Source organism: Pelobates fuscus, chromosome 7 (assembly GCF_036172605.1).
Source record: "Pelobates fuscus isolate aPelFus1 chromosome 7, aPelFus1.pri, whole genome shotgun sequence".
Classification (NCBI taxonomy): Eukaryota; Metazoa; Chordata; class Amphibia; order Anura; family Pelobatidae; genus Pelobates; species Pelobates fuscus.
The window spans coordinates 105,293,798-105,320,472 of NC_086323.1; the positions used below are offsets into that span (position 1 = coordinate 105,293,798).

Consider the following 26,675-nt stretch of genomic DNA (forward strand, 5'->3'; position numbering starts at 1 on the left):
TTTTTTTTAATTCATTTTTTCATTTATAAAAAAAAAAAAAGGAATAATCTGTTAAAATGTCAATCAAAATTAACTGGATTACAATTTAACACAAATTCTAGAAAATCGTAGATATTTGTGGATTGGTTTATACATGGTACAGACAACATTCGATATGGTAAAAGCCAGATACAAACAGTCACAATAGAAAACAGGTGAATGGTACACCTATACATTAAGGCTGAATTCCAAGGGGTAAATATATTAATTCATATTACCTGTTTATCTTGCCTAGAGAACTTGTGCATACATGTAGACTGAATTACAATATGCAACACAAGCATATTTTAAAAGAAATTAAACAAAGCATTTTTAGAAAGGCTATAGGATATAAAATTTGAGAATTGTGTTTTTTTAACTTTGCTCTGACATGAAGTTGAGCATATACATAAACTCTAACATGTCTCTACCCAAATTAGTGCCTGCATTTTCCTAGATTTAAGGGGTAGAATGTAATTTCCCATTCTTGTCCTAAAACTGGACAATATTGCTTGGATTCCTTAAAAATAAGAATTAAATGGCACTCTACAAAACATGTAGGCACACAGATGAACTCTGCATTGTTGCAAGAAAAATGTTACAACAAAATGTAGACATAAAAATTTATTCTTACCAAAAGATTGCTTCTGCCTCCTCGATTACAACTGTAGCAAAGTAGTGCGTTGTGGGACAATTATAGGCATATATACAATGAGAAATACTGCCCTTTTGTATGCAGCATTTACATGCTGTTGCAAGGAATGTAAATGAGTATTCTCAATAAATCTGCCCAGTTTCACTGAATGAGTTACCATCTCTGTAGCATGTGAACACTACAGGGCAGCACTTTTCATGTCTACCCAACATGTGACCTGATGTATCCAGGTTAATATGGTTAATCTTTCAATTAAGCAGTAGACCAAATTGTAGGTTGTTGTGAGGGTATTCTGGCAGATTCATTAGTATACACATTTCCAGTTTGGCTATTTGGCCTACAAATTGAAATTCAATCTAAAATTTCCAACAAGTCACTTTAGTGAATAACCCTGCTTGTGTTTATTAGACTTAAGTTACGTCAGAACTACTTTCATCGGTTGTCTGCCCAACCAAGACCCGTTACTATGCATATTTTGCTGTATTGGCTGCATACCAGCATATTTAAGCAGTATGAAGTATGGAAAAATATTAATACCTGTTGCTTTTAAATTGAGAATGTAGTCTTGTGGAAAAAAAAAATTAAAATATTTTTTTTTTTTTTTTTTTTTAAATCCCTCTCCTTGGTTTGCCCTAATCTATTGCAGCTGTGCTCTACTTGTTATGACTGAGACTTATGCCTGCCAACAACAGCTCTTTTGTGTCTTATGATGTGACTCATCGGAAAAAACAGCTCCGCCTTCTACATTCCTTTCACCCCTCCCCCCCCCTTTTCCTGAAAGCATACTGCCAAACACACCCTTGCACTGCTGTTCTTGCATCAGCTCTAGATGCATGCACAAAGACTTATCTTACATGCTGCATTACTGCAGCAAAAACACTTAAAACATGTTATTCATCTCACATGTAACCTTGAACAGGATTTTAGTGGATATTTCTATGCAAAAGTGAGAGCAGTTAAATAAAAATTCTCTCCATGAAATTGTAATTATTACTGGTTCACTAAACCATGATTTTAATTGCACTTCCCATAGTTTGAGTATATTGTGAATTTATTTTTTATGCAACATCAATTTGTATGTACATAGGATGGGGCCAGTTCCAAGTTAGTAGCCAGTTTAGTACATTTTGTATACTGCATGATAATTAAGATTGATTAAATATTAAAGTTAACATGTAATTAATTGATTTATAGCTGTAAATATTAGGTAAATAGAGAACGTTGTTTTATATATTGTAAAGTGCTACGGAATCTGTTGGCGCTATATAAAAAGTTTATTAGAGAATTTAAAAAAAAAATTATATGACTAGCCAAGACAAGGCTTCTGGTTATTATTGTATTATTTATATAGTGCCAGCAAATTCCACTATTGACTATTTGCACATTTGAAGATTTTTCCTGGCAAGTCTCTGCCCTCCACGTAGAATGGAAAAGTATGTCAATTCATAATATCTAAATATGACCAAATTGCACCATAGCTATCACCCTACCAAACGGTATGGTCACTTGTGAGTTTTTCATAAAAATACATTCTTTGTGAATTATCACATTAAATCACAGTTATCACATTTGTATCCAAATTGTTGAATTAACCAGAATAGTTTGCAAACCATAAGACAAATAGCTTAGTTCAAGCTTATAGGTCACTGCCAAGTTTGTTTTTTGGTGCTGTTGCAATATGGGAGGTTTTGAAAATAGTAGGATGCCTTTATATTGCACATGAATGGTCTCTTACTTCATGCTGTTTTCACTCTGATAGCAACACATCAATGCCTTCTTGATTCTTGTATTCCAGTGTTTCAATACTTTGGTAAACCAAACATTTTGAAAAACTAAGAATTACTGTTGTTCAACTAAAAAGTAGACTGTATACAACATACCCATATCTAAACCAAAATTTAGTTACCAGAAGTATATTAAAAATATACAATCCAGCTGAAACAGTTTAAAAATACAATGTTGCTGGTAAAGGGGTAAGTTAACACACATTCTTAAATTGTTTAAAAAGTGTGAACATCTAGAGCTGCCAAAAGGAACCTTACAAGAACAATAACCATTACAGCACATTGTAGTGGTTTTGGTGCCAAGAGTGGCCTGGCGCACCCCTCCCCATTGTAAAAAAAAAAAAAAAAAAAAAAAAAAAAAAACACCAAAAAAAAAAAAAAAAAATGGAAAAATAAAACATCTATAAGAAGCTCCTAAGCTGACTTTTCCATCACTCACGGAGGTGTAGAGGAGACGAGGAGTGATGCTTGGTGCGTTTCATGTACGAGAGTTAAACAGTTCATAAAAGTTTTACTTCTTACCATGGGGGGCACCATAACAACTACTGTACATCTATAGTGGTTATAGTGCACGGAGTGTTACTTTAATGGAACACAAGTAGCATGGAGGGAGCCGACTTGCAAGTGAAGGACATATGTAGTCTTACGAGCATAAAATGTTTAAATAATAAAAAATTAGTACGAAATTAGGGGGTCAAAATATTTTTTCCTAAACAAACTAAAAGTGGACTGATAAGTGCGCATTCAGTATGATCCTACAATCATGAATATTCCTTCTCAAAAAATTTGACGGTATCTTGACCTGACCATTACACCAACTTTTAGGACACTGAATTCTAAATACATAGACTTTAATATGAGTTGGTCCCCCCTTTGCAGCTATAACAGCTTCCACAAGGTGTGTTGCTATGAGAATTTTTGCTAATTCATCCAGTATAGCACATGTGAGGTCAGACATGGATATTGGAGGAGAAGGCCTGACTTGCAATCTCTGACCAGGTTATCCCAAAGGTGCTCAATGGAGTTGAGGTCCTGGCTACGTGTGGCCAGTAAAAAGTTTTTCCACAACAAAATCATCCAACCAGGTGTTTATGAACCTTGCTTTGTGTACTGGGGCACAGTCATGCCGAAATAGAATAGAATAGGGCATTCTCCAAACTGTTCCCACAAAGTTGGAAGCATGGCACTGTCCAAAATGCAGTCAGTTAGGCAACGTTCTACTATCATCCACTAAACCCAGACTTGCCCAACAGAAAAGCGTGATTCATCACTCTACAGAACATGTTTCCACTGTTCCAGAGTCCAGTGGTGGCGTGCTTTACACCACTTGATCTGATGCTTGGCATTGTACTTGGTGATATGAGGCTTGCATGCAGCTGCTCTGCCATGGAAACTCATTCCACATAGCTCCCACCACACAGTTTCTGTGCTGATCTTAATGTCAGTAGAAGTTTGGAACTTTTCACCTATGAAAACAGCAGAGCTGTGGATTGTCTAGCATGGATGAAATTTCATGAACTGACTTATTGCAAAGGTGGCATCCTATTACAGTACCACACTTGAATTCACAGAAAGCTTCAGAATGGCCCATTTGTTTCACAAATGTTTGTAAATGCATGCTGCAGGGCTAGGTGCTTGATTTTATACACCTGTGGCAATGGGTCTAATTGATACAACTGAATTCAATAATTAAGTGGTGTATCCCATCATGGGCTACAAAGCGCCACCATAAAGTAAGCAGAACCATTCTATGGTTACCAATATATGAAATGTTGATACAATTTCCATGATCCGTGTTAATGTCTTTATAAAGCACATTTCTAATATCACTTAAGCCAAGCATGTCAAACTCAAAGTCTGGCACAGGCCACATAAATACAGTCTATAATAAAAAAAAAAAAAAAAAAAGCATCCCCCTCTACTAAATCCAAGTCCCCCCTCCCCCCCCCCATCTACTAAACCACAGCACCCTCCTCTACCACCCTGTGCCAAATCTGACCCTCCCGCTGACACACATACACAATGACAGATACACACACAAACTCACTGAAAGAGACACAGACACACTGACAAACACACACACCATTTAATTTATTGTTCCCTACCTTTGGGAGCTGGTCTGGATATCTCCTCGCGCGATTTAGTGATGTCGTAATCTGACGCCATGGCCCGGCTTCACTACAGACGGCGCGCGGGAGGGAGCAGTGAGGAGCAGGAAGGCTGAGCTCCTTTGCTGCATCCACCGTCCCTTCCTCCCCGGCCGGTTAAGTGTTAGCAGAGTAGGCACCTGTAATGTGGAGAAATCAGGCGCCTGCTCTGCTATAACACCAGCATGTACTCACGGCTCGACGGGCCGCAAAGATGGTCACGAGTTTGACATGCTTGAATAAAGTGCTATTTTTGCAATGTATCCTTAAAGAATATAAATTCACTTTTTATTTTAAATAGAGAGAGATAATATCTGCTGGAACTACCCTTCCCACAAGACACCCAGCCCTTGGCATTGAGTTCTATACCGTTTGCACAGCATGTCTAGAAAGAAACAAATTATAAGAGGAAACCCTTACCAAGCGGTCCTCCTAACCATCAGGGCAACTACAATGCATGTGCTATAGCTGCTTGTGATTATTCCCCTTGCCGGTGGAATACAGAAATGCAGTACCAGAGGTTGGTACATTCGGTTAGGAATTAAATAGCATGTCAAAAGCATTGGGAGACGCGTACTCAGCTTGGAAAAGTGTTCCCCAAGAAGAGTTGACATGGCTCCTGGCAGGTAAAGCATCAAATGCTTAATAAGCATGTCAGAAACAAAGATGGAATGACAGGAAAGTATAGCTCTCTAGACCCAAACCCAGTGAAAAAATACAAAGTGACAGTGCAGCTTTATTCTGTATAACATATGGAAATACCAATATGAGTATGTTTCATACGATATATATACATACACACACACACACACACTAACGCAAAAGTGAATTTAGCCAAGGCAATGATTATTTACTACACAAACCAGCACTAGACCTCTATAAGCTTAACATTGCTTGGTCGGTATATATCTTTGATGCTTTTCTTTACAAACCTTCTGCGAATAAGTCAGCAAATCCTGTCCAGATCTTCCTAATGATGTGCTAGCAATCACACCAAGATTAGGCTCTCTCCACAATCTCTGCTGAGGTACACTGGCAACCTTTGGGATTACTACCAGTGATGGAATTCGTGCCTCAGCCTTTTCTCCAATTGCATTCAAAATGCTGCACACAAGCCATCAAATGCTCGTAATAGAGTCCTCATGTGGTGTCCAGTACGTATCTTCTCAGAAAAGGTGGATTCGGAATTGGTTTAGGGATAGAGGAATGGTTGCGGTGCAAGTTGGAAAATTAAGTGTAAGGTCCGATCATAAACAGCCAAATGAGCTGTTGAAAGAGTCGGTGTGGACAAGCCTAATGGCCAGCAGTCCGAGGGAAAAACAAAAACAAGACTTGTGAAATTTTAGATCAGGAGTGCTGAATTGGTCATCTTCCTCTCCTCGAGTAGACCTGCAGGCCTCAATCAGGGAGATAAGGGAAACACATGGTGATTATGGAATATTTCAGGCCATAGTCGTTTCAGATTGTTCCCTATGCAATAAAGGTAAGCTTAGCTGAAGTAGGTAGCAGAAAATATCATGCTGCAGCCTTATTCACACAGCAGTCAAGCCCATCACCAATTTGTTCAAACCTGCCATTATGATGTATATGATCTAAAGTTTCCAGTACCAAGAATGAATTTGAGAATATGTTTTATTTTTATGAATGCTCCCCCCTCTAATAAAATTGTAGATGATCAAATGTATCTAAACAAACTTATCTGGCATGGCACAGGTACATTGTTATGCATGTAAGTGGAAGGTATGCATTACCACTAAAGTGTGTTTGATATCATTAATAATAATAAAAAATATATATAGTTTTGAGTTTTATAATCTTTGTGACTTTGATGAAATGCAATTAAGATTCTCATACTTGAGACACACAAAAACTAACAATATATTACCCAACTGCCTATCTTAAATGTTTTAGATTAACAAATGATCACTACCAGCATTGCAAGAGTTAAACAAACAGCATGCATGTCTGCTGTATTCAAAGCTTTACTGAAATATACTGAAATCTGAAAATCCAATGCAATGGGTAATGATAGGGAGTACAAAACGTTGGCTGTTGCATTTGTCCTAGAATGTTCTAGCATACTTGAATTTTTTTTTTTTTTTTTTAAATAAAAACATTCAACCATTGTGTTTATTACTCCACCCTCTTTTCATGTGAAAAATTCTCAGGCAGGCACTGTGATAAATCAGGCAGATTTATTGGAGACTGCAATATTTTGACCTACACCCAGGTCTTTATCAAGTGCAGTTTCATGAAGTGCCACAAGCAGCTAATTTACAAAGTACAGACAGGCAGAGTGCAAAAAACAAACAAACAAACAAAAAAAAAACAAGACTTTTTAATTTTAATTATAAACGCAGAGGTGGCCAGGGGCTGGGCTCTTCTGAGACATTGTCATAGATAATGGTAAATAAAGGGTTAAAACCTTTGCCTTAGTTAAGTCCTTCCATGTCTGAAAGGGTTAAACGTTAACGTCTTCGCAGCACATTCCTTTGCATTAAAAGTTACTTTTGTTTTAACCTTGGTATTCTAGCAGTTAGATAACACTTTCTCAAGTAATTGTCGCTTGTTTTAATGTACACATGTGCAGTACACTGATGCCATTTTATATAAGCAATGCTCTCCCAATTAAAGAAGAGGAGATGACATTTGAACTACAGCAAAGTAAGTCTGGTTTTATTATCGGTTCTCCCAAGCGCTCGTACATCTAATTACGATTTTGGCTGACTCAGACAAGTTTTCCCCCCCAATTTTTTTTTTTAATTATATATTAGTTTAAAGACACATTACAGATAGTATAAATGCAATGCAGCTCGTTACATTTACACACACCAAGAATATGTAACTCACAGAAAAGAGGGTACTGAGAGATTTGGGCCTAAAATTGGGACACCTGGCGGTATGAAAGTGATTAGCGCTCACTTACTTTAAAATAACCGACAACTGATAAAAAAAACAAAGAAAAAAAACAAATATTCACTTTTCAACACAATTTTATCATCAGAAGCATGAATGGGTAAGTTGACTGGCTAGACTAGAACTTGCATCTCAACCGTTATAAAAAATAGAACCAAAAGCTCCATGGAAAGCCAAATATCTCTATTCAATTCACACAGAGAGATATATAGTTAATACAATGTTAAACAAAAAATCTGCACATCAATCAAGCCATAAGACTTGCTTTTCCCACAGAAATCACAAATCTGCAGTGATTTTACTACAGCAAAGGATTCTGGGTGGGCATATGCTAATTAGTTTAACAAAGAATCACATTTTAGCCTCATTCCATTTTAAACATGCATTCCTTCGAGTCTGTGTTTGCTGTATACAACAGCTTTGAAACACTATTAAGAAATGATTCAAAGCCAGTAAACCACTCATGGACAGAATCATTGTTAATGCAAATCATCAGCACGAGGTTGGTTACTGGTTTGCTTATTGAGGCTTGGTAGTGCTTGGGAAGCAAAATCCAAAAAGGTTATGGTAGGGGTAAAATTGAGATTGAAAACCCCTTCCACCTGAAGTCTGTGGATAGTTAATACAATGTTAATCCCTTAAGGACGGTGGGAGTTCTATGCCGTCCTTGGGGACCCGGCTCTAAACAACGGTGTGCGGCACAGAACACCCAAGCTGTCCTATGTACTTACCCGGTCGCCTGCAATCCCACACTGGCGATCGCGGTGTGGGGACTCACCTGGGAGCCCAGGGAGTCCCCTTCCTTCCTCTCCGGACCCTCTGGGCCATGTGATCGCGAGGTCCTTGCAAAGACATATAGCGCAAATTCAAGTTTTTGTTTACATCACAACGTATACATTTGGCTCAGTCCTTAAGGGATTAAACCAAAATCTGCACATCAGTCAAGCCATAAGACTTGCTTTTCCTCTCGTATAGTGGCAGTATTTACAAGTGGGATGTTCCTTCTAGTTGGAACAAGAAGCTTCCCTTTCTTTTTAGGATAATTGAAGTGCTCCGCCTGCTGCCTCTATATAACCTGCCAGTCAGAAGAGAACACCAGTTCTTCTTGTCCAGGCTAACGGGACGGACAAGATTCTCCCAGGATCCAGGTGGAGATGGTGCAGTCAGCACAGGCTGCTGGCCGGGGAGGTGAGGCCGATAGCTCCCGGGGTGTGAGCTGAGCGGCAGTGATACTTACGGGTTTCGCGTTATGGAACGCGACCGGATATCCGTTTTTGTGGCATCTGTGGGGAGTTTCTGGGCAGACCTCCCACCAAGGAGCTAGGTGCATGTGCACACCGGTGGAACGCACGCCCGGGTGGCTTTGCGTTACACCGTATCGCTCTACTGCGCATGCGCAAAACGGTGTTCGCGATTTTGGCGCCAGAATTTGACATTTGGGCGCATTTAAAGCTGTGCAGAATCTGGCCCCAAGGGTGGGTGTACAGTCCTGGTTCTCCGTGTCACCAGCCCTCCTACACGGTTCTAAGGTGAGATTGAACTCTTTAAACTCTCCCTTATCACATATCTGTTTTGCATGCTCCTATACAAATGTGTTTCTTTAAAGATATGTCCAGTCCTATTTTACCAGATAATGCAGAAAAAAAAGACAAGATGTCAGCCTCTGTCCCTAAAAAAGCCACAAATAAATCAAAGTACTTAGCTTGTCTGGAGTGTGCGGTCCCTCTACCTGATGGATGTCGAAAAAAAAAAAAAAAAGGGTAATCAGTGCGCTACGGAATTGCTAGAAAAAAAAACAAGCAAACTGATATGTCTTCCTTCCTGTGCTTTATCCAGGAAAATTCATCGAGACTTTTGAATCTTCTAACGATGCTGTTAAGAAGCCGGATTTTCAGGAGAAGCAGGTTAAGAAACGTAGGAGAGTTAGATCTCCCTCTCTAATATGGGGAATGCTCTTCCGCCGCGCCTTCTGATATTTCCAGCATAGCTTTGAGTGTGGAAGAGAGTTTTCCACCAGAAGAGCTTAAAATGTTTTATTAAAGAAGTATCAACAGCTGTTCAGGAACCAGAACCTACCAAGGGCAAGGTTAACCCCTTAAGGACCAAACTTCTGGAATAAAAGGGAATCATGACATGTCACACGTCCTTAAGGGGTTAAAGGTTTCCCTATACCTCCTAAAATTATGGATCTCCTTCAAAAAGAATGGAAGAATCCTGAAAGGCGTGCGTTTATTTCAAAACATTTTAAACTTCTTTTCAAACTACAGTCTTTAGAGAAATGGGAGGGTCTTCCCAAGGTGGACATTCAAATAGCCCAGCTGTCAAAAAAGACCACTATACCCATTGGTCAGGTCTCGGGACTGAAAGACCCAATGGACAAAAGAGCAGAAACTTCGTGTAGAAGAAATTTTCCAAGCCACAGGCTACCAGTGCAGAGCCGAAATAGCAGGTTCAGCGGTTCTCAGGGCACAGAGCAGTTGGCTCCAAGCCCTTGAAGAGTCCCTCATGGGCAAGTCTGATTCCGACCCTGCCCATCTTATGTTCCTCCTAAAATTATAAAACAAATTTCTTTCAGATGCCTCTGATGAGATTCGTTTATCAGCCAGAATGGGGTTGTCATCTGTGGTCAGAAGAGCTCTGTGGCTACGAACATGGAGAGCTGATTCAGCTTCTAAGGCAGCCCTGTGTATACTACCCTTTGAGAAGACATTATCAGACAGATGTCGGAAACTAAGAAGGCTCTACCTCTGGAGTCAAGACCCCAAAAGTATAGAAGATATCAGTTCAAGGGTCAGAGTTCCTTTCGTTACCAAGGGCGTTCTCACAGATTTTAAAAACAGAATGAATCCAGCAGCCAATGGTCTAGGCAGGATTTCAACAGACAAGAAAAAAAAAAAAAAAGAGGAAATTCGGACGCCAAGAGAGTAGGAGGACGCCTTTGGTTCTTCACCCATGAATAGGTAAAGATAATATCCAACAGATGGATTCTAAGAACTATTTCAGAGTGTTACAGAATAAAGTTCTCTGCAATCCCACAACCATCTTTCCTGCTGTCAAGCTATCCATCAAAAAAGAAATCGGAGGCTCTCCTGGCAGAAGCTCTTTTTCTTTTGCAAAAAGAGATTATAGAAAAGGTATCAAAACAATGGGAATTTCAAGGTGTGTACTCTCGCCTGTTCTTGATACAAAAACCAGACGGATCTTTTTGGCCTATCTTGGACCTGCATACCCTATCAAAGGTTTCATATGGAGAATATTGTGTCTGTCACGCACATCTTGCAAAAAGGGGAATTCATGGCAAAGCTAGACTTAAAAAGATGCTTACCTCCATGTTCCAATGTCAGAGTCCTCCCGGAAGTTCCTAAGATTTGCAGTTTTAACAGGAAAGCGAAGAATTTCCATTTTCAGTTCAAGGCTCTACCCTTTGGCCTGTCATCGGCTCCTCGTAGATTTAAGAAAATCCTGGCACCCATAGCAGCTGCTTTTCGCCTAAAGGGTATTTCGATCGTTCCATATCTGGACGACTGGTTCTTAAAAGACCAACCGGAACAACTTCTCATCTCAAGATTACTATGAAGATATTGAAAGATCCGTGATGGCTCCTGAACCTAAAGAAATCCCAGTTGAGTCCTTCATTGAGCCTGGAATTTTTGGGTCTTCGGGTGGAATCAGAATCCATGTTACTTTTTCTTCCAATAGAGAAACAAAGAAAGATTTTCAAAACCGTGTCAAGTTTGCAAAAAAACTCAAGCTCCATCAGGGAGGCTATGAGTTTACTGGGTCTCCTCACTTTTGCAATCCCAGCAGTGGCTTGGGCAAATGCAGAATTAGGACCATTACAATGGGACATTCTCTCTCAATGGTCAAGGTGAAAGGAAGATCTAGATTCTGTCTTTCACCTATCCGAAGTGGTGAAGAATCAACTGAACTGATGGAAAGAAAGAAACGACATTCGAAAGGCATCTCGTTTGCTCAACACCAGTGGATTATGTTAACCACAGATGCTTCCCAGACTGGTTGGGGCGCCCATCTAGGTTCTCAGTTAAATCAAAGGTGTTTGGAACAGGGAAGAGGCAAACGCCTCCTTAAACTTCAGAGAGTTGAAAGCTGTTTGGAAGGCACTGAAGTCGGAATCAATGAAAGCTCTACAAGATCTCTGCTACCGCATCATGTCTTGGGCACAATCAAGACTTCTCGCGATTTCGGCTACACATATCAGAGGGTCTCTAAAGGTAATTGCAGACAACCTCAGCAGAAGTCATTGGTCCAAGGCAGAATGGTCACTATCAAACCAAGTTTTCTTGCAGCTGGTTCTGCCGGCCAGATATAGACCTGATGGCCACAAGGAGAAACAGAAAAGGTCCGGTTTTTGCTTCTCTCCAAGCACGCGATTGTCCAGACGGTCTATCGATCACTTGGAATTTCAACATGGCTTATGTTTTCCCTCCAATAGCCCTCATTCCCAGAATTATTCAGTAGATAAAATGGAAAAAAAAATAAAGTTATAGCCATCCTCCCCTTCTGGCCAAAACAGGAGTTGATTTTCAGAAGTGGAAAACATGACCATCTCAAGTTGGACTCTCCAACATGATAGAGCGGCTGACTCTTCCCTTAGAAACCCTGGCAATGTTCCACCTGACGGCATGGCTTCTGCAAGGTTGATCCTCCAGGGACATGGTCTTTCAGATCGCTTATGTGACGTGTTGATTTCTTTGGTCCGCTTGTCCACAGCTAGAATTTATTTCAACCACTGTGGTACTCCGCAGATGTGGTCAAAATAGTAAAAAACTGTCTGTTAGCATTTAGTAATTATACAAAAAAAAAACAGAGTGAGGAAGACAGAATGATCTATAAGATTAGGCAGAAAGAGGCTAAGCGAGTTATAACAGCTTCCAAATCACTCACAGAAGAGAAAATAGTCAGTAAACAAAAAAAAGGGGGGGGGGTGACAAAAACTTTTTTTAGATACATAAATGAGAAAAGGAAAGTAAAACAAGGTTCAGATAAAAAAAAAAAAAAAGAAAAAAAAAAAGGAAGGTATGTAGAAGAGGATAAAGGTCTAGCTGACTGCCTCAATGAATATTTTTGTTCAGTATTTACAGATGAAAATGAAGGAAAAAGGACAAAAGAGTAATAGGTCCTATTTCAACTGTCAAAAGTAGACAAATAAGTCAATGGGACCTGAAGGAATACACCCAAAGTTATTAAAAGAGCTTAGTGGTGTACTAGCAAAACCATTAACAGATTTATTTAACCAATCATTGTTTTTATGAAGCACAGGTCATGTCAAACTAACTTGATTGCGTTCTACGAAGAAGTAAGTAGAAGTATAGATCAGGGTGTTGCAGTGGATGTGATCTATTTGGATTTTGCCAAGGCATTTGATACAGTTCCAAACAATAGATTAGTGTTCAAACTCAAGGAAATCGGTCTAGATGAAAATGCTTGTTCTTGGGTAGAACATTGGCTTAAAAACAGAGTACAAAGAGTTTTCGTTAATGGTAAATTTTCAAGCTGGACAGAGGTGGCAAGTGGTGTCCCTCAGGGGTCTGTTCTGGGACCCCTTCTATTTAACATGTTTATAAATGATCTTGATGACAGTATTGAAAGTCATGTTTCAGTGTTTGCAGATGACACAAAACTTTGTAAAACAATACAATGTGAGCAAGATATTACTTTGCTGCAGAGGGATTTAGATAGACTGGAGGACTGGGTGCTCAAATGGCAGATGAAATGTAATGTTGAAAAATGCAAAGTTATGCACTTCGGCGTAAAGAATACACAAGCAACATATACCCTTAATGGAAGCAAATTAGGGATAACAACACACGGAAAGGACTTGGGAATTGCTATAGACAACAAACTATGCAACAATGTGCAATGTCAATCAGCAGTGGCCAGTAAGGTATTGTCATGCATGAAAAAGGGCATTCATTCTCAGGACGAGAATATCATTTTGCCTCTTTATAAATCACTGGTAAGACCACATTGAATATGCTGTGCAATTTTGGGCACCTGTTCTAAAGAAGGATATTATGGCACTAGAAAAAGTGCAGAGGTGGGCTACAAAATTAATAAAAGGAATGGAAGATATCAGCTATGAAGAAAGGTTAACAAATTTAAACCTATTTAGTTTAGAAAAACATCGCCCGAGAGGGGATATGATAACATTATACAAATATATTCGGGGCCAATACAAACCATTGTGTGGAATTCTATTCACAAACCGGACTTTACATAGGACACGAGGCCATGTGTTTAGACTGGAAGAAAGAAGATTTCGTCTAAGGCAAAGAAAAGGTTTTTTTACTGTAAGAACAATAAGGATGTGGAATTCTCTGCCTGAAGAAGTGGTTTTATCAGAGTCCATACAGATGTTTAGCCAGGCTAGCGGTATTCCCGAGCGTGACTCGGGGTTAATTTTCGCTGCCAGAAGCGGTAGCCCCGAGTCACGCTCGGGGTAGATAACAGAGCTGGCAGCGGAGTCTCCTTACCTTCTCCTTGCGATCCAGCGATGTCCCCGCGCTGTGATTGCCGGTGAGAGCCCCGGCGGATGCCTCCATCTGACTTCCTGGTTCCGTCTCTGTGAGCCGCAGAGGCTCATGGGGCGGAACATTCAAATGTTTCAAGCATAAAAGTGACACACACATAAAGTTAGGTGATACAGTGAAATCCTGTCAGATTACATTGTATCACCTCAGATTTGAAATTTGATCATCCTACACTGCCCTGCCTGCCCTTTTTGCTGTAATTTCTGCCCATAAAATAATTTTTTTACCATGGCATCAAAGCGTCACTTTAGCATCTCCAAAGCGGGTTTGGATCAGATGAGTGACAGCGGCAGCGACACAGAGCCCCTCGCAGAATTGAGCGACTGCGATAGCGATTCGTGGCAAGATTCGTCATCCGACTCTGACAGTGACCAGAGAAATGGCGACAGCGACGATTCTGCACCCGAGCTCAGTGATGTGCGCACTTGGTGCCTTATTGATTGCGGTATGGATGAGGTACCGCCGCCAAGATTTCCGTTTACTGGATCACCTGGGATGAAGGTAGACGTTGAGCACAATGATCCTTTGGCATACCTAAAATTATTTCTCACAGATGACGTCATTGAAAAGATTGTCACGGAGAAAAATCGCTACAACGAGCAGCAATCAGCTACTCTGCATAGCAAGTTTTCCAGGAACAGAAAATGGGAACCGGTATATTATTTATTAGATTATAATTCATGATTTTATGTTTCGAACTTTATCACATCTGAGAGTACTTTTGGTCAGGTTTAAGAAAGTAATTACTGGCCTACAATACATAATACCAAATTTCCATGCAAAAAAATGGTACCGCTTTTGGTACAAAATTCCTGACATAATCATACCGCCAGGGAGGTTAAACAGCTACTAGATGCATGCAAAAACAGAATATTCAAGGATATAATCTTTCAACGTAGGGTAATAACTGCTTGATCCAAGGATAAATCTGACTGCCATTCTGGGGTCAAGGAGGATTTTTTTCCTAGCTTGTTGCAAAATTGTGCTTCAAACTGGGTTTTTTTGCCTTCTTTTGGATAAACAGCAAAAAAACAAATGTGAGGAAGGCTGAACTTGATGGACGCAAGTCTCTTTTCAGCTACGTAACTATGTAACAGGAGTAGTCCAAGAAGATTGGAAGTTAGCGAATGTTGTGCCCATTCACAAAAAAGGTAGAGGAGTCGGGCAACTATAGGACAGTAAGCCTTACTTCAGTAGTGGGGAAAGTGATGGAAACCATGTTAGGATAGGATTGTTGAACATCTAAAAACACATGGATTTCAAGATCAGAGACAACATGGGTTTACTACAGGGAGATCATGCCAAACTAATCTTATTGATTGGCTAACTAAAATAATAGATCAGGGTGGTGCAGTAGACATTGCTTATCTAGATTTCAGTAAGACTTTTGACACTGTTGCACATAGAAGGCTTATCAATAAACTACAATCTTTGAGTTTAGATTCCAATATTGTTGAATGGGTAAGGCAGTGGCTGAGTGACCGGCAACAGAGGGTTGTAGTGAATGGAGTATATTCGAAGCATGGGCTTGTCACCAGTGGGGTACCTCAGGGATCTGTACTTGGACCCATTCCCTTTAATATTTTATTAGTGATATTGCAGAAGGTCCAGATGGTAAGGTATGTCTTTTTGCTGATGATACTAAGATATGTAACAGGGTTGATGTTCCAGGAGGGATAAGCCAAATGATTTAGGTAAAACCAGAAACATGGTCAGAGTTGTAGCAACTGACATTTAATGTGGATAAGTGCAAGATAATGCATCTTGTACGTAAAAACCCAAGGGCAGAGTACAGAATATTTGATACAGTCCTAACCTCAACATCTGAGGAAAGGGATTTAGGGGTGATTATTTCTGATGACTTAAAGGTAGGCAGACAATGTAACAGAGCAGCAGGAAATGCTAGCAGAATGCATGGTTGAACAGGGAGAGGTATTAGCAGTAGAAAGAGGGAAGTGCTCATGCCATTGTATAGAACACTGGTGAGACCTTACTTGGAGTATTGTACGCAGTACTGGAGACCGTATCTCCAGAAGGATATTGATACCTTCGTGAGAGTTCTGAGAAGGGCTACTAAACTGGTTCATGGATTGCAGGATAAAACTTACCAGAAAATGTTAAAGGATCTTAACATGTATAGCTTGGAGGAAAGACGAAATAGAAACATTTAAATGCATAAAGGGAATCCGCACAGTAAAGGAGGAGACTATATTTAAAAGAAGAAAAACTACCACAACAAGAGGACAAAGGTTTCAAAATAATATCCGGAAGTATTACTTTAGTGAGAGGGTAGTGGATGCATGGAATAGGCTTCCAGCTAAAGTGGTAGAGGTTAACACAGTAAAGGAGTTTAAGCATGCGTGGGATAGACATAAGGCTATCCTAACTATAAGATAAGGCCAGGGACTAATAAAATTATTTAAACAATTGGGCAGAATGGTTTTTATCTGTCTTCACATTCTATGTTTCTATGATCTATGCATGAAAACTACTTCAACGGTCACCCCAAAACAACTTAATATAATAACGTCATCAAGTTTTGAAAGGAAACCATATACAAACACCTAAGGTAAGACAGGGTTTTGAAAACGGAGTTCTCTCTATAGTCTGCCCTACTTTCACAAAGTTAGGGAAGACCATTGACACTGTTGGTTTTCAAAGTACCGTATATACTCGAGTATAAGCCAAGTTTTTCGGCACATTTTTTGTGCTGAAAACCCCCCACTCGGCTTATACTCGAGTCAGTGTCTGTATTATGGCAATTTACATTGCCATAATACAGACCAGGACCCTGTTGGGGGCTGGCAGCAAGCTGTTACTTACCTTCACAGCAGCTCCTGTCAGCTCCCTTCTCCTGCGTTCCCTTCCGCTCACTGTCGGCTCCCTTCACTTCCGCTCGTCTCACTGTCTAAATCTCGCGAGACCCGCGGCTGTCAGAGCGCTGCCACGGGTTACCGTGGCAACGCTCCGCGCAGCACGCAGACCACGAGATTTAGACAGTGAGACGAACGGAGCGGAAGTGAAGGGCCCCAATCTGAAATCATTTTGTTTGTCAGCACTGTGGGGATTCCATTTTAGTCCCTTGTATTAGTTTAAAACACACAGAGCTGTACCGATTGTGACTCTGAGGGTCCCCTACTCCTCCTAGCAAGGGAAGCAGGACAGGAGAACAAGAGGAAGATTGCACTTAATATAATTTGAGCATTCTTTTTAATGCATACATATAAAATGCTGTAATTTTGGGGGGCTGGAACTGATTGATCAATTTTACATTAATTCTTATGGGAAATGTTGATTCGGTTCTCGAACATCCTTCTGGAACGGAGTGTGTATATATATATATATATAAAATCCTGGTTCCCCGCACTCAGTTTAACCGGTCTTGTTCAGTGCCTCGGTGCAACAACTCCAGCCTCTCCATATATTCCCGAAAGAGTGCACTCAGAGGACTTGAATAAACTTCAAATAAATTCTTTATTGAGCAATAATGTGCAGAAATATGCAATTCAATATGCAAACAGACTGAAACGTCGACTTGAATTGCATATTTCTGCACATTATTGCTCAATAAAGCATTTATTTGAAGTTTATTCAAGTCCTCTGAGTGCACTCTTTCGGGAATAAATATATATATATATATATATATATATACATACATATACATACATATACATATATATACACACACACACACACACACACACACTTCCCTGAAATGGACTTCAAGAACGCATCAAGCTCCAAAGCTGCACAGGTCCCTAGTCCGCTTCACCAGTTTGACCACCATGGTCGGTCTTTTGATATGCTTACGGAACTAGAACTACAAACTAAAACATAAATGAAATACTTAATCATTTAAATATTTAATTCTTTTTTTTTTCTCAGAAGCCAGTAGTGTTCACCTCATATCAAAGAGTTAATAAAAAAAAATGTGATGTTTATCTTGAGATGGACTACAGAACAAAAAGTATATAAAGACTTTAAATAGGATTTAACTGTGTGAGTTTTCCTTTCCCAAGAGATGTTGCAGCAAAATCTGTGTACTGTGGGAGGTAACAGTCAGTCAATCTCTAGACTGTAAGCTTGTTTGAACAGGGTCCTCATCTACCGATTGTACCTGTGTAATTGTCTCATTTATCGTAAAGATCACCACCACCCCTCCTTTTCATAATATTGTAAAGTGCTGCAGAATTAATTGGCACTATATAGATACCAATAATATAATTTTTATTGTATTTGCAGTTTGTTCCTAGAATGCTTGTTGAAGTGGTTGTGATGCAAAGAGCATTTGGCTACCATACTTCTGATTTACAATATACTGTTCTAGCTGTGGTTTTGGTAATGCGTCCATCGTCCCATCTGAACTACTACATTGATTATGGTACATAGAGTGCTTCTGTAAACAACGTATATGCAGACATTGCTGCCAGCAAAATAAACAGAATGTATGTATTCCTGAGGAACTTATAACACTTTTTCTGAACGAGTGGAGGAGTTTTAATAAAAATATATATTTTTAAAAAGGGTACGGTTTATTAGAATATGCATTTTTTAAAAAGCCGTACACAACACAAAAAAAAACCACCACCATTTTACGTAGCAAAGGCTACCATGCCAAATGTAATAATGTGGACAATCTTTTTACCATAAACATATCAACAACGATCTAATTATTCCTTAAATACAAACAAAATATATATTTTAAATCACATTATTATTAGCAGCCTTTATAAATTGCCAAATATTTTGCTGCACTTTACAATTATAGAAAGGAGATATTTAGAGGTGAAGAAGGCCCTGCTCAAATGAGCTTACAATCTATGAGGACTTTAAGTGGGCAGATGTACCTAGTTAAGTGTCGTCGCCAGGGACACTTAATAGTGAGGTGATAGGACCAGGATTCGAACCTGGGTTTCCCCAGTTCTAAAGCATTAAAGCATCGGTTGTGCGCTGTTCACAAAAGCAGACAGCAGAGAACAAACCTGGAGAGCAGTACAGTCCCCAAAATTCCAGGTTGTTAAACAGTATGCATAGTTGTCACCTTAACCAGGTTGAAAGTACAGAAAAACAGGAATATTACAGTTTCTAATTATATGATGAAATAAGAGTTTCGGAGGTGTGTTTTCTACCACTAAATGCCTATGGGAAGCTATGCCACAGAGCTACCTTCAGAAATGAATTGGCACCCATATATCACTTGTAAAGTTGCAACAGTGACATATGATGCACCAGAATACCACTCAACCATTTTAGGTGTTTACAGCACAGCATTAATCAACATAATTATTTTTGTTTAAAATGAGCATAGTTGAACTAGGGGCACCAGTAATATTTGAACTTTAAGGAAAATAAAAACACACCTATATACAAACCACCATATCTAATCCCCCCCCCCTTTTTGAATGTAAGCTTGTTTAAGTAGCGTTCTCAGCACCTTCTGTTCCTATATGTCCAACCAATCGTGTTGTAACTACTTGTTTCTTAATCCACCTATTGTACAATGCTGCCTTATTTTGTTGGCGCTTCAATATTATAAATCTAAAATACATTACCCGATTTTCTCTAGGTAATTTGTTTTCTACTTATGTGCTGCTAGTTTAGTAAAGTCTGACCCTTCTCAGACCTTTATTAATTGACCTAAAAAGTAAGCCAATAATTACATTTTTTTCCCCCTTATATTAACCGTTAAAACCAATTTTTTTCAAAAAACAAAACACTAACAAAAAATATTTCGTAAATCGTTGCACTGAAAACTAGTAGTATCAATGGCTAAGCTTTTATATTTGCGGTTTTGTGTAACGGCATAGTTTATTGTACACCAGTCGAACACGTAAAGGGATACACAAAGCAAACATCTTTACAGCTGAATGTAGCGCTTAGTTTGCCTAGATGTGAGGATGTAAAATCTTTCAGGTGCGCTTTGACAAAAACTCGGGCTGGGGTCTGTCTATGGCATTCAGCAACCAACAGACTCCCTTCTCAATAGCATTATAAATGATACAAATAATAATAATTTACACTACAGCTTTATCGGTTTCAATTTCATCCAACATCAATGGCACTGAGAGAACGAGAAAACCAAACTAATAACCTCCCACCCCCAAAATCACCACCATCCAGTTTGGGTGAAAATATATAAGAATGCGTTAATTCTGAATTATCGCTGAGGAGACACCAGCCTCTGGACGTTGTGAAAAGTCACGCTTTTTTTTTTTTTTTTTTAAACTTTATGATGTTTTGTAGAACTGCTTGTGATTTAACATAACTAGTGGGCAACTCACCAAGACTCATAAAAAGGTGCCCTTTAAAAAAAAAAAAAAAAAATCCACTTTTGGATGTAATGTGCAAAATATTTTTATACATTTTTTATTATTATACCACAAAATACATTTATAAAAATGCAGGTAGTTTAAGACATAAAGTCAATAGAACACAGATAGAAAATTAAGTATTACTTAAAAAGGATAAGAATTATTATAACCATAGTTCAACTTAAGCAGTTACAACTTGACTAGCAAAAAGAGAAAAAATTTAACTAAAAAAGTGATGTACAAGGATGATTATCTTAACCACGTGTAGATTCCCGCCCTTCCATAATAACTGCAGCTATGCAAACACTGAGCATTCTAAGAGTGCAAGAAATGCGGCTACACACCAACGCATGCACTCCCAGACCTTTCAAACAAAGGATGAAATGGTAATCACGTGGTACAAATCGAGCCATGCCCCTATAATACCAACTGTGACAGGCAGAGGGCGCTGCCCAACTCGTTATCGCAAATCCCAGCCGGCGCCATCTTGTTTACAGGCGAGTAAAGAAGACCTCGCGGGTGATAACTCTCAATGCTTATCGTGTCGCAACGCAAAAGCCGCTCGGAGCGCAAGAAACGTTGTTCGGAGGTACCTTTGCATGGAGGCGAACGTGTCGCAGGGTGAACAAACAGGAAAATTGTCCGTTAGTGGAAACAATCGGTCTCTCCGGCGCCGCCTCTCCGCTGCGTTAACACTCGCCCTCCTTCTCCCTCGGCACCGTTTGCTCCGACATTCAAACCCGAACACTGCTAAGCTCCGCCCACTCCCAGTCCCCTCACGTCACGCGCCCCGGCCGTTATGCAAATGAGCGATCTCGGAGAGAGCGTCGATTGGCTGTGCAGTCCGCCCGATGTGTTTTTCCTGCCAGTTGGTGGTTTATGTGTTCTTAGAGTGAGCCCGAGCTCTATTCAAATTAGAACTAATGGACTGTAGGGGGAGAAGGTAGGTACCCGCCCCCTCACGTGTCCTTGGCAGATGGTCTGATCTGCAGAAAGACCTACCTCTCCTTTAAGGTGGATGTGAACTTTGCTCTTACAATAATGTGTGGTTAATTAATGTGATAGTGTTATAATTGTGTGGCATTATGTAAGGAGATATATATTATATTAATCATATGCTAATTATATATGTATATAAATATTATTATTATTATTGATTGTATAGCGCCAAAGTATATGGCTGCGCGTTATATGGGGATATAAAATGGCAAATAAAGGACTATAAACAGGTAACGCGCTCCGACCAGCTTACAGGTGCCTTAATGATCACATAGAGTATTGTAATCAGGAAAAAAACTAAACCTTTTCCGATGGGGCTGTTAGGTTCCCCGTGACGAAGAAGTGTTGATGGTTTGGCGGTGTATCCGTGTTATAACTTCGCTTAGGGCTGGCTAGTATTAACCTGTGCTAGTAAACATGTAGATAGGATTAACATGATGTTAGCTTGCTGCTCTTTACGTTCAACACAGAAATAGAGAATAATGAGCTATAGCCAGGCTTGGCAAGCTATATGGGACGCATACGGAGCTCATTAAACAAACCCGGTCGCATCTTTAAATTCGTAACTTAGATGATAAACATCCTAGCACGATATGTAGATATAAATGTATTACTTCTAGTGAGGACATTCGTGTGTGTATATATATATATATATATATATATATATATATATATATATATGTCAACCGTATAACTGAAACCTTGTGTACGAATGTATAGCAGAGAAGGTAAACTCTCCTGAGAGTTGTACATTTTAAAATATGGGTAACAGTGACCCAAACTGGGACACTACGAAATGGTAAATAAAATCCGATTTTGATGTAGTGCCCGACTAAGCATGATTTGTCCGTCTCCTATTATTTTTCATCTAGGAAATGTGGTTTGTATATTGTATATAATAAAATAAAGCCAGTAATGTATGTGCACATTGATACTTTCTGATGTGTCGTGCTAGACTCAGACAAATTTAGCAAGTGTAAGTACGTGAAACAGTGGCTAATAACACTTGCAAATATTTATATTGATTCACCAATCAGGAAGGGTGTTAGGCATTAACATTTAAGGCACGGTGTCAGGATTTGCAAACAGAAATAGCCTATATCAAACCATGTGCTAAGATCTATAAACATCTTGTTTAAGTAGATAAATCTTCTCAACATATATTTCTAACAAATAAAACTTTCCGGGTAATCCTGGTCACTTTTAGCGCAGATAATTATTATTTGCATTAAAAAAAACAATTTCCTGTTTCTTGCACATTGGATAGCTGACAGCTTACTCTGCACAAACTCAGATTGGCTGCTGACATCACATGCTTGCTGTAGCTCTTATTTAATTACTCTTAGAGAGGGTGTGAACATTGAAATGTCGTTTTAAGATGTCCACCTCCATTCTAAAAACTTGCCAGACCTTAAAATTACATTTTCACCTAAAGTTACTCTTGATTGGTTCCATGATCTATCTATCTATCTCTGTTTAAAAGTGATTAATGGAAATCATTTTCAGGTGACCATGCCAGTGGCATTCTCCCTGCTAGGTATCATTTACATAAAAATATAGTGGCTAAAAAAATGAAAATCCATATGATTAAACTGTGCAATCGGCTCATTTAAGTATATTCTACCAAGCATAACCAATACATTATGAAACACTCTAATCAAAACCACAAAGATTTTTTTTTTTACATTGAGGCACAAACAAGGCTGAATGCATGGGGATCTGAATCCCAGAATTAAAATCTATTGAAGCAAAGTGCAAATATAGTGCCGACGGTCATCGGAAAACTAACCTATTTATGAAGCACTTGATCACAAGTCATTATGAAACATCCAATCAAAGTCGAAGGATTATTTGTGGTCCATAGACAACCTTTTATTTATTTATTTTTTAATGCTACCAATCTACGGTTGGACAATTTAGCAGTAGTGACTGCACACACCTCCCACTGAGCTAAAATCAGGTATTTAACATGTTAAGGACCAAAGATTATCTGCTCTGTGCTATCTAAAAGTACTTTAACCCCTTAAGGACCAAACTTCTGGAATAAAAGGGAATCATGACATGTCACACATGTCGTGTCCTTAAGGGGTTAAGGAGTCTATTCCTAAATCTAAAGACCCACACAGTCACTGTAAAACATAGATAAGTGGATCAGTCCATTTTGGCATAAGGTCTACAGAGAATGTAAACATGTAAATATTCATATTCAGTCATATGCAAATGAGATAGGAAAATATATTGAAAATCTTGGGGAGTTTCCCTTTTAATAGTTATTCAGAAATCACCTACAGAAAGGTATGTTCTCAGTAAGGTTTCGTTCTCCTTGCAACTAATCGCTGTTGAATTTCTGCACATGAGCAAGGATAGAAAATGGACCTGTATAGAAAATACCTTGGACACTTGACATTGTCACTTATTTAGGATTATGCCCTCTTTATCAATTGTTATTATTGTGTATAAACTAGTAACACATTCTGCTATTCTGTATAATGGATGAAAAATATGTGCAAGTATTAAGACCGATTTAACTTACAAGAACAAGATACGATAAAATCCCAGCACAGAGAAGTTTACAATATGCAGCTTATTGTTCTGGTTATGGAAGTTGAGCATTTTTATACTTCATCTAAGTTTAGGTACTGCCCTTTAAAACACAGTTGAAGCTGGAGAGGATTTCCCAGGAATTTTATCACGTTTACTTATCCGTATATTTTGACAGAGATGTATTTTTGAGGTGTGAAAAATAAAACTAAATGTGGAAATTATCACCTCTTTATCCTTCTAATAGGCACTTCCATATTAGCGCTCTGTCAACCATTGTTATATGCTCTGTCCTTTGCACCTGGAAGCCAGCATAGAGATGAAGATTACTGAAACCAATGTTTCTGTATTTCTTCTTGACTTGCAACATTTGCCTAGCTCTGCCTTGTCTGAGCTCAAATGTGCTGCAATTTGCTAAGTCTATACTATAAATTTAAATGAAAATCTCAGGAAAAAGGTTAAAAGTAAATAGGAGATATTTAATTTTGTAAATTCCAGAGACATGATTGTTCCCCTTTAATGTTATCTACTAATCACACTTTAATTGAATACTTTTTATGTAAGAAAGTGCAATTGATAGCATTTGGCAAAACCCATTTATAATGTTAATGGAAAATCATTTTGGTTATATTTCATGCCTATCTATGAACATGTTTTTGTTTTGTTTTTTTTAGTTTTTGGGTGTATGTAAACAATAAAGGGTTGTTAATTAGACTAACTTTCTATTAATGTGTGTTATTGCATTGTAAGTTTCTCCTGTTTTTGTCCTGGGTGTAGTATACTTATATTTTTACTATATTTTTTTTTTTAAAAATGTCTAAAATAAAAATACTAAATGTGTTTGGTTTTGTTTGGATCATAATTGTATCTAAAATTAGCATACACATACCAAGTGAACCAGGCCATATGCCTTTAAAAAAATAAAATAAAAATAAAAATTTTTAGTAATGTCTAACTCAATTTTCTTGGCAATTTTGTGTGATTTTAGATGATTCCTGATGCTTCGAAAACTTGTGTGTAATTTGTTCACGTGGAGTTCAATAGGATTTAATCCCTGTAAAAAATGTTTTTCCTGTATTTCTTTCGAAGTTATCGGTTTACCACTGAATTGCCCACTTTTGTTATCTGTCTCTTAGACTCTAGGTACATAGAGAGTAGTTATTTGTGTTAATGCACACTTCCTGCTTTAATATGATTGGCTGATGTCAGAACAGTTACAAGTTTGGGGAGACAGCCAACTAGATGTAACAACTGATACACATCTTCAATAACCGCCAGGTCAGAAAAGGGTAGCTGACAATAAGATGACATCATGCAGATACTTGATGCTGAAAAGGAAAGGGCTGGCATAGAACCAGGTGCTTTATTTCAGTTGCCTAATGAAAAGTTTTAATTAAGCCTTTTTAACATTTACTGCTTGTATTATTTCTGTATTTTCACATCAACAACCATGGATGTGAGTGGACATAAAAAGACTTGCAAGGTTGACACTTATTATCTTTGTTGCCACTTATTTTATTTTGCTGTTCTGTAACGTAAGTTACCAGCCTCATTTGGAGGTTTGCTACTACTTACATTGGCTAATAATTCAAGTATTTTTAAGTTCTGTCTCTAGGCTGATATAAAAAACCTTTTAAGTACTAGATTGGGATACAGCTTTAGTTCCTTGGCCAAATAAGTTTTAGTTTTTTTTAATTTCCACAAACTTTCTGTCATCTAAAGACAGAAAACTGTGAGCGTAAATTTAGGAACAACTAAAGTTAATTCATTTGTCAAGTACATTTGTGGGATCAGATATTCTTCAATTAGCAGGTAGCAGTCTAAATATCCATAGATGCTGGTATTATTATTCTTCATTGCACCTAGTCCCTGAGGAAGTCCATACTTGGGACGAAACGCGTAGGACGTATGGTGACAAGCTGTTTGTTTTTATATTCAAATGTAAGTCATTAAATACTTTTTTACTTAACTCTGGAAGTACACTACATTTTTGTATATATCCTTCTCTTTTGAGATACACACATCTGCTTTATGATGAACATGTGAGGAGGGACAACAATACACTGGATACTGAAAGAAAAGCTACCACTCAAGGCTGTTTTAATTCTACAAATTTGTGAGTGACCAATTGTGATTATACACCAGTGTTAGTCCCCACACAGTTAAACGCTATGTTTCTTTATTATGTCTGTATTTAGCAGATTTTCCCCTATCCTATGTGCATATATCTATTGAAGACAGGAGGAAGTCTTCGGGGATTTACCGGGAAGCTTCACCTAGAACAGGGATAGGCAACCTTCGGCTCTGCAGATGTTTTGGACTACACGTCCCATGATGCTTTGCCAGCATTATGTGTGTAAGAGCATTATGGGGGATGTAGTCCACAACATCTGGAGAGCCGAAGGTTGCCTATCCCTGACCTAGAATATTAAGGGAAGTCCTGGTTTGCTTTGAACTATAAATTTTCTTCACTGGGTTGTGTTCACATATATTGTTGTTTTTGTTTAAATATCCATAGTATCAAGACATAATATGTTGAATCTGTATATTAATGTGTCACTTTATTGTAATAACTACCCTTATATACTTAAATGTAATGCGCATTCCAATTTTGAAACCTGGGAACTGAAAAATGTTTTTGCTGGCAAATGTAATGTGCATTTGTACAAGATACTAAAGTACAACATGTAAGACCAAAGTTCACCGGGTCGAAATTCACATCGCTACAAAGATGTGAGGTACAAGTCTGTACC

The 26,675-nt window shown here is 38.6% G+C and overlaps 1 protein-coding gene across 1 annotated transcript in view; it reads right to left on the bottom strand.

The window, feature by feature from the left end:
- ATF7IP (activating transcription factor 7 interacting protein) overlaps nucleotides 1-21,147 on the bottom strand; it is a 56,089-nt gene extending 34,942 nt beyond the window's left edge. The window contains exon 1 of the mRNA XM_063426350.1: nucleotides 20,976-21,147. Coding sequence (XP_063282420.1) covers nucleotides 20,976-20,983 — 8 coding nt within the window. The 5' untranslated portion in view covers nucleotides 20,984-21,147. The remainder of the gene's footprint in view (nucleotides 1-20,975) is intronic.
- Between the last annotated feature and the right edge of the window lie 5,528 nt (nucleotides 21,148-26,675).